General features: G+C 45.7%; 1 protein-coding gene across 2 annotated transcripts; it reads right to left on the reverse strand.

Annotated features, from left to right (window-relative positions):
* Window positions 1–9,565: 9,565 nt before the first annotated feature.
* LOC121962074 (serine/arginine repetitive matrix protein 2-like) lies at window positions 9,566–16,610 on the reverse strand. 2 transcript variants are annotated; one of them, XM_042512269.1, is made up of 4 exons: window positions 16,282–16,610; window positions 12,925–15,404; window positions 12,713–12,841; window positions 9,566–12,299 (listed from the first exon to the last, which is right to left on the reverse strand). In XM_042512269.1, exons 2-4 carry the CDS (start codon window positions 15,399–15,401, stop codon window positions 10,019–10,021), a joined length of 4,887 nt encoding a protein of 1,628 aa, XP_042368203.1. In that variant the 5' UTR covers window positions 15,402–15,404; window positions 16,282–16,610; the 3' UTR covers window positions 9,566–10,018. The 2 variants fall into 2 exon arrangements, with proteins under 2 accessions (XP_042368203.1, XP_042368202.1); XM_042512268.1 differs by having other exon boundaries at window positions 12,713–12,844.
* Window positions 16,611–16,657: the final 47 nt, after the last annotated feature.

Genomic DNA, 16,657 nt, shown 5'->3' on the forward strand with positions numbered 1-16,657 from the left:
CGTGTGTGTGAATGTATGTGCATCACACTGTGTGTGTGTGTGTGTGTGTGTGTGTGTGTGTGTGTGTGTGTGTGTGTGTGTTAGCAGGTGGTTTCACTCTCTTGCCTCATCCCTCCTTCGTCCTCTTTGGAGTCGACCTGGCAGCCNGTGTGTGTGTGTGTGTGTGTGTGTGTGTGTGTGTGTGTGTGTGTGTGTGTGTTAGCAGGTGGTTTCACTCTCTTGCCTCATCCCTCCTTCGTCCTCTTTGAAGTCGACCTGACAGCCGATCAGAAAGTTTGTGAAATGAGCAGCGAAGCCTCCTGAGTGTTATTTTTTTATATAAGTTATATTTTACGGACACCGCCTCGACTCGGACCGACCGCCGACTCTTTAAAGTGAAATTTTAAAAGTTTAAAGGAACATTTCACCAAAAATAACATGTTTAACTCCTGTGTAAAGTTTCACAAAAGTACATTTACTTCATTTACAGGTACTCATGCTTTACTTTAGTAATTCTACTAAATTCAGATTAATGATAACAAATGTAATCAGTCATAAATGATGTAATATTACAGGTTAAACTATCCGCTGGGGCCCGCTTTAATATCACACACACTTGTATCGCTCCGCACACAAAATGCATGCAGACGACTTTCACATGTCGAAGTTTAAATGTTGAAAAACACGTCAAACACAGAGACACTCACATTTCTCACTTTTTTTCTCGTCTCTTTCTTTAGCGGCCGCCCTCCGTCCCGACCGGTGAGGCATTTCGTTGGTTCTTCTAGCCTTCCCTTCATCGACAGACCGCAGCTCGAATCCCAAACAGGAAGTTGCCATCACACGTGGACTACAAATCCAGCTTGGATGGACTCGGAAAAAACGGACTACAACTTCTGGAGTTGAACCTTTGCAACAGGATTACAATCTCATACTGTGTGGATGACTGTGTAAGACTACAAATCCCACCTCAACTGGAACAGGGAACCAGCTGGGAGGACAGAGGTAGAGGGGGCAGTTTGGTCACAGCCAACTGGACTTGGCCAGTCAGAATTTGGGGTGATGATGTCATAATTGCACGTTTTCCTGAACTTGTTTGCAGGTAAATTTAACTCTCGGCACTTATTGATGCACACAGGTCAGCTGCTCAGTGAGAAATGCTGTTTTTGTTCATGTCAGCATCACAGAACGCATCAAATTTTGGCAGGTGGGATTGAGAATAAGCCAAATTCATTAGCCGCCTCGCTAAACTGTAAAAAATAGCCTGAAGTTTACCTCAGTCTGATGTAGCTTATGTAGCCCTGATGGATCCATGGAGTCCGGTTGTTTGGTTCTGCATACAAGTCTCTTACAAATGTTCTTTAAAACAGGCCAAAGCCTCAACAAGATGGCAAACGGCGTCAAAGCTTCGCAGCACAACGTTCAGTTTTTCATTCATGTTTCCTCAACGTGCGAGGTAGGGTATTTGGCGGAGGTCTCCGCTCTCCAAGTGCCCTTTGGTTTGTTTCGTTTTTCAGCACCGTCATGGTAAATCTACCTGCCGGCTTTTCAAAACTATTTTCTACTTTCGTACACATTGCAAGGAAAGAGCATTTGGCAGTGGTCTACGCTCCCCCGTGCCCTCTAGTTTATTAAGATTTAGGTAAATTTAAGTATTGGGTCGCACTCGGTATCAATAGCTACTCATCATTAAAGATCTCGGATCAGGATCAAGGTCACAGAAACACAGTGTCCTGCTCGTTTCCTGTTTCTGACTTGTGAAAAACATTCACGTTCTAAGTTGAAATTCTGATTGGGAAGCTCCTTTTTTTAAAAGCTCAGTTTAATCCGACTTAGCGCTGAAAACCAAACAAAAATAAAGCATCTTAATATGTTTATAAAACTCTGAACACGCACAAGTGTGAGCTGATCCTGAGGGTCAGTATCAGGGGCTGATCCGGGCGTACTGTAATGGGTCTGTATGGACTGAAGGTTAAAGCCAGTTAAAATCTTTACTGAACTCTTCACTGAAGCTGTTTTCGGTTATGTGTCAGATGCATGTTTGTAGGAGGTTATGTTTTTGGTTCCAGTTTCTTAGCAAAATTCAGAAAACTACTTGACCAATTTCCACGAAACATTGTTGAGGAGTGTAGCATAGGCCGAAGAAGAACCCGTTAAATTTTGGAGTAGATCAGAATCACAGGGTGGAATTTTTTTTTCATTTTTGTAAACATTAAAAGAAAGGGCATTGGGCCGATTAAAATGTGCTCCTTTCCTCACTGAACTGTACCGTTGTGTGGATCAAGTAGCTTGTATGTTGAATTAGTAGCTACGGTTGTTATTTCCGTTAGGTCTCAGGTTCATATTCACTCTGCCAAGGAGGATACGTCTTTGGTTAGGTTTTGTTGTTTTATAAGTCGTGTAACGGAAAAACTACTCGCCCAATTTTCATGGAACTTGGCGGAAAGGTGCAGCATGGGTCAAGGAAGATACACTTTGAAGCAGATCCAAATTACAGGGACAAAAAACTGATTATTTTCTGCTTTTGTTAATATGGAGAGGTAGCTCTTTCCAAGGGCCCTGCTAGTTAATTGAGGTTTAGGTAAATATCGGAGAGGACTTGGTTCCTCGATGTAACTTGATGCTGCTGTTGTTTGGATCAGGTAGCTCTTGTGTTAAACTTAGTAGCTACAGTTGTTATTTCTGTTGTGTGTCGGATACATATTTATGTTTTAGGTTTGGTTCGGTTGTCTGTTTTTCAGCAGGGGACATTTTGGAGCAGATCCAAATGTCGGGGAAGATGTACAAATTATTTTCCGTTTTTAATGAACAAGGAGAGAGAGGGCATTTTGCCTTGGCAGAGGTCTGTGCTCCCCAAGTGCCCTTCTAATGAATGAAGATTTAGGTAAATGTAGGTCTCTGATAGGACTCATTTTCTCAGTATTAAAGAACTCAGATTGGGATCACGGCAGGAATAAGTTGAAAACTCCACCAGTTACCTGTTTCTGAGTTGTAAATGGCGCTTACGTCACCTAATCAGAATTATGACGAGGAATCAGATCTTTTGGATAAGCTCACATTTATCTGACAAAACAAACAAACACAGCTGGAATTCTCTCGCTGGCAAAATCACTTCGTTTGAGGGGTTTAAATCTGAATTTAATCGATAAATGATTATATTACCAGTGCGCAGTACTGTTAACCCTCTCACAACCAGCTCTGTAATCATACAACTGTGTTGAGTTGACGGATAAATGCAGTATTTAAAATGTTTCCTTTCTGCCAACCTTCATCATCTGTGATCAAACTGTCTCCTCCTTCCTCTTCTTCCTCCTCCCAGCGAACCACAAACCCCATCGTAGCCAAACCAGGAAGATTCAGGCCTCAAGTGGACCACTGCTTTCACCACAGGAACTCTTACAGTTTGACCAAAACCGGACGACGCGTTAACCTCAAAGGAAAAAAACTTTACGGCAGAGGGAGTGCAAACTGACCTCAGCAGGAAGTGATCCAGGACTGTTATTAAGGACTACAACTTCACCACAGTAGGACTACAATTACCACATCACTGTTATCTGTCTCTTCTGTCTACCTCCTCCTCAAGAACTGAAAAAGGCACCTTGATTGATTTTTTCTGGGCTGTGTTCATGCTGGTACGACTTGATCTGCTTCTCAACTCTCTAGATGGTCCAGAGCTGACCCCCGTCTCATGGGATCTGGTTTTTAGGTTTTTATTTGTTAGTTTGCTCCGCTGACGGAGCAGTTTAACGTCTTTTTGTTTCATGTCTGGAGTTCTATGGAAAGTTCTCAGGGTGCAGTCGTACTTCCAGGTGGTTTTTTATGAACTAAAGCAGACTGGAAAAACTCACTTTGCTGTATTTTTGTATTTGCGTAAACGTTGGCAGTGGAGGGTTTGTAATTTCTGTCTTCACAAAGAACAATGTTTGATGAAAAAATACATATTTTGGGTGGAGTTTCACTTTGAATATTGGCTCTAAATTGGCGCCTCCATCCCAAACATTTATTATTATAATCGGTCAGACCCTGACTGGGACCTCGCAGAGAGTTCAGAACCAGTTTCTGTGTTTCAGTGTACCACGTGGTGACCAACAGGAAACAGGAGAATCCGCCTGCAGCTCAAACGCAGTGTGGGAACTCGCAGGGAACCTTTGGATCTAAAGGGAAGCTTCGAGCTGAACCCCGGGACTAAAAGGAACCGGACTGAACTAAACCAGATCAGATCAGTACATTTCACACTAAAAACTCGCCATTTCCAACACGTCTGTGGGTCTAACACCCCAACATGTGAAACCTTTATAAATGCATACAAAGACATTCAGTCCAAAATCTGAAGTCTGTAAAACGCAAAAATCGTCCCTCATAAAACGATGGCCGCCATGAACGCTCAGCGTTCTTTAGCAGCCCGGTCCCTAGAAGAAAATGTTCCCGTTATAGTTTTCAGGAAACCACAGATACGTTACATTTGTACAGTTCATACGCAGTATTTCCAGTTGTGTTAATAGCACCAAAAAGAGTATTTTTGGTGAGGCGTGTAGTATTTTTAGCGGCAATTGTGGCATTTTTAGCAAGACACTGGCAGTATTTACAGCAGCGTTTATGCCACCAAAATAGGTATTTTTTTGTGAATAAACATGGTTTTTCCAGCATTGATTGTGCCACCAAAAGTGCACGTTTGCCTTTTGTTGCAGCAAAAGCTGTGACACTAAAACCAGTTCCCGCCTGTCCACGACGTAGTAGCCCACAAATGTTAGCTGTCAGTGGTTCGCAGAAACGTACGATGCCAAAGTGTATTCTGGCGATTCAGATTTGAGACATTTAGCTGTAAAAATAAGTCGTAGAGATGCCGTCTCTGTGGTCAGGCAATGTCACATTTACAGCTGATCAGATAGTTGCTATTAAAAGTATTTTTCTAAACCGTTTCCAGATTTCCTTCAGCTTGATGAGGACGTGATGTTCAGTTTGGAAAGATGTCCTCTAAAAACGCTCCTTATGTAAAGTAAACGTACATTCCTCCCGCTGAGGGGGAGTCAGATGTTTTTTTCCAAAGATTTCGTCGTAAATCGTTCTTACTGTGAAGAAACCGGAATCTGGACAGCAGGACGTTGCTGATTTATTTTGACAGAAGCTGACTTCCGTTAAATTTGGTTCACACGTTCGTGATGAATTTTAGGAACCGAGCTCATCCGGGTTTTTGCGTCCAGAACCAGCAGGTCCAAGTTTTCACAAAATCTCTCCGCAGCTTCGAAATTCTTTGTCCTGAAATTAGCGTGAGACGTTCATGGTCCCCACAGACTGAATCCTAAAGACCGCTCTGACCCGTTGACGCCATCACTGTGTCGCACTCGCAGACGTGTTGGAAATATTTTAGTTTCATTTGATTTATTTTGGGGTATCCTGAGGAAAACGTTCCCCCGTCTCTCCGTGGGAACTGAAACCAAACGTCTCCGTCCTCTGAGGGCGGGCTGGGAGGGAGGAAGGGGACGTTTGTTTTGCGCGTGTGTCCGTCCTCGTCCTCCTCCTGTACTCTGTCTCTGTGACCTCCTCATGTGCTGAATTGTAATAAAGCATTTCAAAGATTAGCAGCGAGCGCGAGAGAGAGATCGACGCTCAGCCGGGAATACGGATGTCAGGTGATTGCATCATGCAAATCTGTGAGTGTGTGTGTGTGTGTGTGTGTGTGTGTGAGTGAGACGGAGAGTGAGCAGGCGTGAAAATGAACAATATGTTTTTGTGTTTGTGTGAAAATGTGCCGCTGCAAGATGGAAGCTCTGTGTGTGTGTGTGTGTGTGTGTGTGTTACTGTGTGTGTGTGTGTGTGTGTGTGTGTGTGTGTGTGTTACTGTGTGTGTGTGTGTGTGTGTGTGTGTGTGTGTGTGTGTGTGTCTGTGTGTGTGTGTGTGTTACTGTGTGTGTGTGTGTCTGTGTGTGTGTGTGTGTTACTGTGTGTGTGTGTGTGTGTGTGTGTGTGTGTGTGTCTGTGTGTGTGTGTCTGTGTGTGTGTGTGTGTTACTGTGTGTGTGTGTGTGTGTGTGTGTGTGTGTGTGTCTGTGTGTGTGTGTGTGTTACTGTGTGTGTGTGTGTCTGTGTGTGTGTGTGTGTTACTGTGTGTGTGTGTGTGTGTGTGTGTGTGTGTGTTACTGTGTGTCTGTGTGTGTGTGTGTGTGTTACTGTGTGTGTGTGTGTGTTACTGTGTGTGTGTGTGTGTGTGTGTGTTACTGTGTGTGTGTGTGTGTGTGTGTGTGTGTGTGTGTGTGTGGGCTTGTCATCTCAGTAATGGTGTTGCTATCAGAGAGAAAGAGAGAAAGACTGGTTGTCCCTGACGACGGAGCGCCGTGTTGCCTGGCAACAGTGCTAACAAAGGCCCACACCAGTGTTCTAGAATGTGGGCGTGGCCTGAGAGGAGGGGGGGGGGGTCTGACTCAGAGTTTAATTTTTTGACACAAACAGCGGAGACGTTGATGGTTGATGTTTGTCAAAATGTGCCATAAATCTGATCAATAAATCAGTTTTCAATCATCAGCTCACAAACAGTGATGCCTCACTTTATGGGTGCATATTTATTTCCCTCTAAAACGTAATTTGGTGCCAATAATATTAATATTTGTAAGAATTTTGGGGGAAATAAAACCCATGTTGAATTTTTAAAATTTGAAAACCTGGAAAAGTTGTCGAGTTTGGAAAAATCATTTAAAGTTTATCTATATTTATATAAAGGTGTGTGTGTGTGTGTTTGCATGTATGTATATATGTGTATGTGTGTGTATATATGTATGTAAATGTGTGTATGTTGTTGAGCACTGCCTCTTCCCATGTTTTGTTTTTCAGAAACATGGGAATAAAGACGGTAAACAACTTAGTGAGAAGTGTTTCAAAAATTGCAAGAAATAAGTACATTTAGAAAAATATTTTTTTAAATGCTAGGGAAAATATTTATAGGCAAAGCTATTTATAATTGTCTTTAATTCTATAATTGTCAATTACAAATTGATAATTATTTCACAGAAATTTAAGCAGTTATTATTTTTATTTATTTATTAATTTTCAGGTAATTTTTTTGTTCTTTTAACTAATTTCTTGCTAATTTTTGGGTCTTTTCTTCTTTCGTTGCTTGTTGCCGTCTTCCTGTGTTATAAAAGTTAACGAGTCAGATTTCTCAGGTTTGCGACCGTAAAATTTAATTTTGGACTTTTCTGTGTATCTGCTCTGGTCCTCTCCTGTCTTTGACCAGAGTCCATGTTTGACAGTGATCCACCGCAGAGTGTGTGTGTGTGTGTGTGTGTGTGTGTGTGTGTGAGTGAGTGTGTTTAACAGCCATTTAATCGAACCCTGATAGTCTTAATTAGTGTGGAAGTGTGTCTCTGCGCCTCCCTGGAGGCTCGTTATCCCGCTTAGTTTTTCTTCTGAGGACAGGAGGCAGCAGGAGGAGAAGAAAGTGAAGGACGACGAGGAGGAGGAGGAGGAGGAGGAGAGGAAGAGGAGGTGATGAGGAGTAAAAGCCGAGCCGAGGAGCCACCTGCTGGTGAGAAACACACACTGCACTTTTGCCGAAGTCTCAAAACAAAATAGCAACGCTTTATAAGTTTAACTTTTTCTCAAAAACTGAAAAAACACAGGAACAAAGCTTCAGATGTGATGGGGTTTAACACATCAGATATGCTGCATTGTTATTATTTATTTATGTATTTTATTTTGTTTATTTTAGTTTTATTTAAAATCACATGGTAAAGGCAGGTAAGCTAAAAAATAAATATGTTTTTTGTTTTATTTCCTGGCTCCTTATTAACTGAGTTAATATTAATTTTGAATAGTTCAGTTATAAACTGTGAGTAACTGTTATCAGCCGGTTTATTCCTTTTATTTGAATGCAGTTTTAGATGTTGCTCATCTTTTCATGAATGTTTGTGGGTTTCACACTTTCTGATCACACATTAAAGTTAAGATTTGTTGATTTATTGATAATGTTGCACTGATCCTTTTCTCAAACACATATTTGGTTAAAAATGCCAGTAAATAGTCAAAATTACAGAACGTCTGCAGTCCCGAAAGGTGATTTTTTTAATTAAATCTTGTGCGTACAAGTTACTCTGTCAGGTCAAAATATTTTATAATTGTATTGTAATTATTATTTTTTAGCGTTATAATATTCAATTCAAAACTTTATGAAGGCCTCAGCTCATGAAGGTCTGTAGACAATAAAAGAAAATAATATTGAAATACGACAAAAAAGGGAAATAAAAATATATGAATAAAAATCATTCCTCAGTGAAACATGAATGCCAGCAGCTCCAATATTAACAACAACTATAATGAAATCAAGCTGATGTCTGCAGACGAATATTGTTGTGCATTGTGCATAAAACACATACGTCTATAAATGAACTTAAACTGACAAGTTCAGTATCACAGGTGCAGTTTTATTATAACACGCATATTACCACAATGTGTAATTATCACTGTGCACCGTGGAGATCTGCGTGGTGTTTGTACTCTTCATATTGTTATTTTTGCTTTACGCTGTCAAACCTATAATGATGCTAAGCTTATTTTTAGCATAGTTTTGACAAATTTAACCATGAGAAAACATTCTTTTAAACTTTTACATATTTCTTTTTTTCATGATAATTTGTTCCCACAAGGTAACTATCTTATGTGCGCAACAAAAAACTAAAAAAAAAAATCACCTTTTGGGCTCTGCAGTAAAAAACACAACAAAATATGTGAATATGAAAGCAGCAATAATGAGACGGTCGCTAACATTTTGGTTTAAAACATGACGTGATTAAGTGATTATTGAAATCTGGTTTTATTGATATTCTGTCTATCGACTGATTGATTAAATTACTTATCGTTTCAGCTCTAAAACGGATTGTGGTCGAGATATTCTGCTGGTTTTTCTAGAAGTGGAAGGTAAGAGTGTCCACCTGCTACCGAAAATTCACTTCATTTTTATTATAAAGTGGCACCAAGTTATTCATCAGTCTGAATGTAAATTCATCAAAACAGCGACTCACTTTCTGACCAAACCTTTATTCTTTGACTCATGAGGTTTTCCTACATTTTACACACACACACACACACACACACACACACACACACACACACACACACACAGCAGCGTCACACTGCACATTAATAACATCTGAGAGATATTTCCAGCGTGATGTCACTTTGTGTTTACCTCCCACAATATCCAAAATGTGTCATTTTTTAAATCATATTTTCTCCATTTATGATCATATTAAGTTACAGTTTGAAACTTTATTTCATCAATTTAACCCTTTGAAACCTGGAGCCACGTCACTTTTCATGTGTTCTATTTGGTATTTAGACCCTCGAAATCCGAGAGAATCAGTTTGCTTTCTTTTGACAATGCAAGAAAAAATGCAATCAGCAACTTTGCAAAGAAAGAAAAAAAAAAGAAAATTTCAAGAAATTAGTAGCCTTAAAAAAAGTAAAAAAATAAAAAACATTGTCCAAATAACTATATTTAAAATAATCATAATTATGTATGTAAAATCATTTTGTGGAATTATTGATATTATTTCAGGTCTTTTCCTTGTTTTTTTTCTTGTTTTTAATTCGATTTCTTAGTTTCTTTTCTTCTATTTGTTTTAGTATTTTTTGTACTTTCTATTTATTTATTTAGCCAAATTTTGGGTTCCTTCTCCTTTAGTTGCTCTTTTTCCCATGTGTTCTACAAAAAGGTAATTTGTTCAGGTTTCAAAGGGTTAATTTGGTTTATTGCTCCATTCTTGTCTGCCAATTAGAAATGTACAAATGTACAAATGTAAAAATGTTATCGAATGTTTCCAAAATTTATCAGCCGCACATAAACCAAACGAGTCACGTGTGAAAATAAAGATTCGGACTTTGCACGTCAGACGGCTTCGTGTCAGAAAGAGGTCAAATCTTCAATCAGCACAAATTATCTCAGAAACAAAAAAACAGGTAAAAAAGAAAGTCAGCGGTTCTTTCATCTCATTTTCTACAAGAAGTCTTTAAAACATTGATCTCTTGAGTCCGGTGTGTGTGTCTGTGTGTTACGTGGCAGAATGCGTGTGTGTGTTCCAGACGCCGCCGGCCGAGCGCTCGTCAACGGGCGACTGAGAGTCTGAATGGGCGTCAACGGAGGAGTCGGAGCTCCACTGGTGGTGGACAGACCGAGGGGAAGACGTGGTGTGATTGTCTGTGGGGGGCTGAAAGTCTCTCCAGGGTTTTTTTGGATGAGAGTCAATAGGCGGTGGCTGAGATTCTGGCTGAGAGTCAATGGGGAGAGTGGGTTTTGAGCAGGCGTCAATGGGGAGCTGTGGGTCGCATCGGGGGTCAAAGTGGTTGCAAGGTTTTAAATGGGAGTCAGTGAGGCGGAGGAGTTTTGCGTGGGAGTCAACGGTTGGTTTAGACTGTGAACTGCACTTTTTGTGTGAAGTCTGGAAGGTAGCGGAGGCTGTGTGGTTCAAGTTTTTGTCCATAAGGGTGCTGACAGAGAGAGGAGAATGCACATCAGCAGGCAGCACAGGATTTGTATGATGCCACTCAATGGGTGGCGGGTGACTTATGGGCAATCTTTCCCTACGATTGATGTCCATCAGTTCATCTGAAGTTGCACTTGAAGAATGGTCAAGGCTAATTTTGGGGCTTCTAGGATGCACATCAATGGGTGATGACCTGTCACTGGGAGCTGTTGGCACTGAGCTAACTCTACAGGGTGGCAAGCTCTCTCTCTGACTGGAGGAATGGGAGTCAACGGTTGAAGAAACAAAAACAGGAGGTGATGTGTCGTTACGGTTGACGCCTGAGAAATTGTAACCGCCTGCGCCTTCAGCAGAAACACTTGTAGAAGGATGGAGATCAACAGTTGCTGCCCGACTGGAATTTGGGCTCAGAGTCTTTCTCCTGGAGGTAGAGTCAGTGTGAGCTGGCTTCTCTTTGAACCAGCCAGTCTTGGCCAAATGGAAATCAATGGGAGATAAAGAATTCACAGGACGCAAGTTAATGGGTGGTGAAGATCTATGAGCAAAAGATGATGTTTCCTTTGTGCTGTCACGACCAGAGTTAAACTTTGAAGACAGAAAGGAACTGATGTCCATGTTTGAAACACAATCAGCACTCGTAGAACTATTTTCAGACCCAAAAGAAAAATGGGAGTCAATGGGAGATTTGCGACTTGAGGAATGCATGCTGACACTCAGTGCTCCAAGTTTAGAAGGCGCAGCTGAATGAGAGTCAATGGGAGGTTTATGGCTCGTGGAATGAATGCCGAGTGTTGCTTCTCTGAGTTCAAAAGAAGCTGTTGACTGGGAGTCAATGGGTGCTATTTTGCAAGAAGATGGTCTGTCATTGGCTGAAACGCTACTGGTCAGAGCCAGCTCTCCTCTCAAGGCCATGGCGCTCATAAAATGTCTTTTTAGCGTTGAAATGGGCGGGATGGGGCTATTATCTTTCAGCAGGTCAGCATCCAAACAAGAGTCATTAGGGGAGTTTGTATGGAGGTCAATGTGAGCTGAATCAGCACCAGCACCAGCAGCAGCGTGAGGCGAGTGCAGGCCAACGGGAGATCCGGGCGCCAGGTGTGGACTCCCAGCGTCTTTGTGTTTTAGCGGTGGCGGCGTGTTTCTGTTGTATGACCTCACGGGACTGGCCCGTTTAAGGAGCGGAGGCACATCCTTGACCTCCGCTCCGACCTCCTTCAGCTGCCCGTGAGGAGGTGGCAGTGGGAAGGAGGTGCGACATGTCCGCGAGTTAAAGCCACGATTTTTGTCTCTAATATCGTCAGACTGTTGCTCGTCAGGCGAAGCTAGATTTTGAAAACGCCATGAACGACTCGGCTCGGCATTCACATCGGCGTCACATTTTGGCACGGCGATTCCCTGCAGGTCGTTAGTGATAGTGGCGAGCAGACGGCAGTCGGACACCTCGGCATCTCTTTTGGCAACTGGCTGAGCGCTGCCGTCGACAGCTCCTCCTCCTCTCTGATTGGCAGCTGGCTTCCTCTCGGCTGTTCTCATTGGTCCTTTATCGTCGTCCGTCCCTGGCAGAGAGCCGCTCTCCTCCACGTCCACGTCGCTATTGTCGATGGCGATGGGACCCGCCGTCTCCGTCTCCGACCCATCAGACCCGCGGTCCAGGATGTTGACGGGAAGCTCGCCGATTTCTGCGTTCAAGGCTCCGCCCACGCCAGCAGAGTGCACCAATGGGAGCGCAGGGAGGTCGGAGAAGTCGACGGTCTGCTGGCTGCTGATTGGACTGCTGCTGCTGCTGATGTCGTGCTTGTTGACGTTGTCGTGGCTGCTGTCGCTGTCCAGGGTGATGATGACTGGCGAGCTGCGGGACACAGACAGGGTGGCGTGTTAATACGTTCATTCGTGACGTCACACACATTTAACCAGATCTCTCGTCGACTGTTTAAAAACAACTCGTTTATTATTTGAGGACATTAATCTCATGTCTGAGGGCTGAAGGAGCTCAAAGACTCAACAGGAATTTAACATTTTCGGGGTTTCGTGTTTGGTTATGAAAAACTGTCTCGATGGCGCCACCAAAAAAATTCTACCAGAGCGACTCCGCAGTACGATCAGAGTTCACGCATTTTTACAAATAACTGCGCAGGACTTTAAGGCAAAGTTTCGATATAAGACATTGTCTGAAATGACCATCGGTCCTCGTCATCAGTCCGTGACCGTGTGAATGCTGTGTGTGTCGTTGAAGTTTCGGTTCGTGGTGGCGAGCGGTCGTACCTGCTGTGTTGCGTGTTGCGGTGGCGTTTCCGGCGGCGTTTGCGTGCGGGGGACTGCGTGTCATTGGCGGTGATGGTGCCCTCGTAGATGATCTCCACGCTGGGACTCCTCTCGTCTCTGCTCCTCCTGCTGCTGGAAAAGAACAGGAGACACGTCTCAACACAGAGACATTTTATTTTGACAGAATGCTAACAGGAAGTGTGTCCTCTCACCTCTCGCCATCCCTCTTCTGCCGCTCTCGTCTCCTCCCTCTGTCCCTGCTCCTCCTCCTCCTCTCCTTCTCTGCCCGCTCGCTCCTCCTCCCGTGGCGGCGGCTGCTGCTCGGCCTCCAGGTCGGGTCCTTGGCGTTGCTGTCCAGGTGACGGCTCTTGTACTTCCTCTTCCCGCCGGGTTTCTCGCCGCGGTGGGGAGACAGCGATGGCGCCGGCGCTGTGGGAGACGATGGCTGCGGGGAGGAGGAGAAGGAGTGCGAGGAGACGGAGGAGGCGAGCGGGGAGAGCTGGGAGCACGGGTACTCCCAGCTGGAGTCGGGGGGGCTGGGCGGCAGCGGCGAGCCAGAGTCCACGCTGGAGTGAAACGGCGAAGGCGAACGCTGACGCATCAGCGCCGGGTAGATGGAGCGATTTGGGTTGCAGAGGGTACCGCTCCTCCTCAAACGCTCTCCGCTCCTCTCCCGCCCTCTCCTCCTCCTCTTCTTTTTCCTCCTCTTCTCCCTCGCTGCCTCGCCACACGACTTCCTGTCTCTCCAGCGCCGCCGCTCACCCTCCCCGGGCGTCGCTGGGCTGAGCGTGCACACCGAGTTCCTCCCTGAGCTGACCGACCAGGAGCGTGCACATGAACGCTGCTCGCTGTCTTTCTCCTCGGCCTGCTCGCGGCTGAAGGCGGCGGACGTGGAAGGGGGGATTGTGGGTAGATAGGAGAGGGGGGGAGTGGTGGCGGGGAGCGGAGGCGGTTTCTCAGCAATGTTCTCCTCCTTCTTCTTCTCCTCCTCCTCCTCCTCCTCCTCGGTGTCGGAGGACAGCTGCACCAGCTCCGGCGTGCGCTCCGCCATCGGCTTTTTGTAGCCTACGATCAGACACTCCTCCTCCTCCTCACGCTTCTCCCCTGCCGCCTCCTCGCCGCCCGTCTCCTGTGGGGCAGGGCTGAAGGCCGGTGCGGCGAGCGAGCACGACGGCTCGGCAGAGGAGTAGGAGGGGCCCGGCGTCTCATCGTCCCATGCTGATAGGCTGAGGCAGCTCCCTGATTGGATGACATCATCATGGGCGGTGCCCTGCCTCCCCACCAGCCGCTCCTCCGAGTGCCCCTCCGGCAGCCCCTCCTCCCCCTCGCCCTCTGAGATGGCGATGACGGAGCTGCTGTCGGTGGAGGAGCTTGTCCCGTCAAGCTCCATGGCGGCGGCCGGCGGCTCGTAGACCGCCTGCAGGTCGTAACTCTCCAGGCTGAGCGGCGAGCGGGCGAAGCTGACTAGCTCGTGCAGGAAATGGTCGGTGCGCGCCAGCAGGAAAGGTCGCAGCTCTTCTTCTATGGTGGGCGTGTCCTCCAGGCCGTGGCGGGCGAGCCTTGCCATGATAATACGCTGGACAATGTCGACCAGTGAGCCGTGGGCGCCATACAGCACGGTGAGCTCCCGACGCAGCCAGGGGCGGAGCCTGTTCAGGTGGGTGGGGCTCCGGCGGAAGCTGTCTGCGGTGATGTCGCGCTGCTGCTCATTACTGTTCATCCCGGCGACGCCACGGACCCGGATGCCACTCCGGTAGAGAGCGCGGCGGAACGCTACAGTCTCTCGCTCCCTCAGCCGACGCACCGTCCCGCCCTCCCGCTGCAGCCGCTGCCTTGCAACCAGCCGGGTCATCAGCCGCCGTGACGCCCGGTCATTGGGGCCCACGGGCACCACGCCCCCCCCGAGTCCTGTCAGCCCCTCAAAGATCACGCCACGCTCCGCCAACTCGGCCCCACCTCTCACCCTCTGCTCCTCCAGTTCCTCGCCCTCCTCGCTGTCTTCTGCCACCACCGGAGAGACGGCGGCGGCATGAGGGAGAGGAGGGAGCGCCACAGGAGGAGAATCCAGGTACCACTCCCACACCCCCGCTCTGCGGCCCCGCCCGCCTCGCTCCCTTTGCCGCCTCCTTGTGGTTGTCTCCTCGCCGTCCGGCCCTCTGTGCCTCCGCAGCATCAGCCTCATCTGGTGGTCGCTCCTCGCTGCAGACGCCATGGCCGCCACCATGGCCACAGTGGCTGCGACGCTGCTGTTGGGGGGCGGCGGGCGCAGCGTGTACTCCTTGAAGTCGTCCTCGGCGCGGACCGAGTGCAGGATGGAGGCGAAGGGCTGCTTGCAGAGCGGACACTCGGCCTTATTGTGCGACCACTCCTGGATGCACGGGAAGCAGAAGCGGTGCAGGCAGCGGTCCAGGTACGCCAGGTTGTTGAAGCGGTCCAGGCAGATCGGACACTTGGAGTCCGGAGACGCCTCCTCCGCCGCCATCACCGCCCGCGCTGAGGCCGAGGAGGAGGAGGAGGGAGGAGGAGACGAGGAGGCAGCGGCGGCGGCGGCAGCGGTGGTTTTCCTCCTGTTGCTGCGCCCGCTGCTCTCCCTGCTGCGCTCCCCCTCCGACTGCCCGCCTCCTGCTGCAGCTCCTGCCGCCGGATTGTCACGGCGACGCACTCGCAGCTTCATCCGTGTGGGCGCCATCACCTGCAACACAACCAGTGGGATCCGTGAGTGAGTGGCGGTTTGAGATTTTATTTCCTGCGACGCATTTAAACTTTTAAAAAAGAGTAACTTACTAAATGTGGTAATTTACTAATAGCTTTAATTTAACTTCAGATTTACATGTTTTACACACATTTTATCCAAAAACTTTCCAGGACTTTTCCATGACTTTAAGACTAAACTATCGATATTCCTCATTGGTTCAAATTTTTGATGCTTTTTTGTTTCTTTTCTTTTCAAGAAAAAAAAATCGGTGATCCTTTTTCCTTTCTTTGAATGACTTTTCTTTTAAAAACTTTTTCTTTCTTTGAATTTTTTTAGGAATTTTGAAAACTTTTTTTTGTTAGTTTTTTTTGTAAGAAAAGATTTGGCTATTTTGTTAAGAAAACAATTTTTTTTCAGAAATGCTTTCCCATTTCAGCCTGAATCACACACAGAAACTACATTGTGTAGTACAGAGTATATAAAACTGTAACATGAATGTTTTGTGTGCTTATTTTCTCTGAATGAACGCTGACAGGCTGTCCTCTCTGAGCAAAATCACGCTAATGTGTCATCAGTTCACCGAACTCCATTAGAAAACCTCACATTTGATTTCTGATGTGCTGCCAAAAAAAGTATAATTCAAAGAAGAATAGAAACTTTAAATCTAACCGGGTATAATACAATGTTCTCAGTCATTCGGGATACAAATTATATAAGCAAGAGTGTTTTTACAGTGTAGTTTTAGTGCTTTTACTGCAGTACGCTCCTCTAATCTGGTCCGAGTCATTTACAGAAAATATGACATAGAATGATGTATATAAATAAGAGTAACGTTATTTTATAAGTTTGTTCTCCGTGGACATCAAAGACGTACCTCACAGTTGAATAGCCGCTCACAGATTAAAGTGTCAGAGATGATTTGACCAAACTCCGTTATGAAATCTGATATTTTACTTTAGTTACACTGCCAGCAAAGTACCGTTCACGACAGAACATAATATTTTAACGTACTTAAGTTACACTCAGTCTTCTCACTGATTCGGGATATAAAAGAAAGTATGTAAAGGTATTTTTACAGTGTAGTTGAGGTATTTTAATAAAGGAGCTGAATACTTCCTCCACAGAGGCTGACTGCTGGACGAGCTAGCTGCTAACAGATTAGCATGCAAACACATAGCTCTGTTAGCATCAATAATCTCTGATTTTATCAGTTTGTTTAAAATGAAATATTTCTGTCTTCCCGCGAGGAC

This window comes from Plectropomus leopardus, chromosome 23 (assembly GCF_008729295.1).
Source record: "Plectropomus leopardus isolate mb chromosome 23, YSFRI_Pleo_2.0, whole genome shotgun sequence".
NCBI classification, from domain to species: Eukaryota; Metazoa; Chordata; class Actinopteri; order Perciformes; family Serranidae; genus Plectropomus; species Plectropomus leopardus.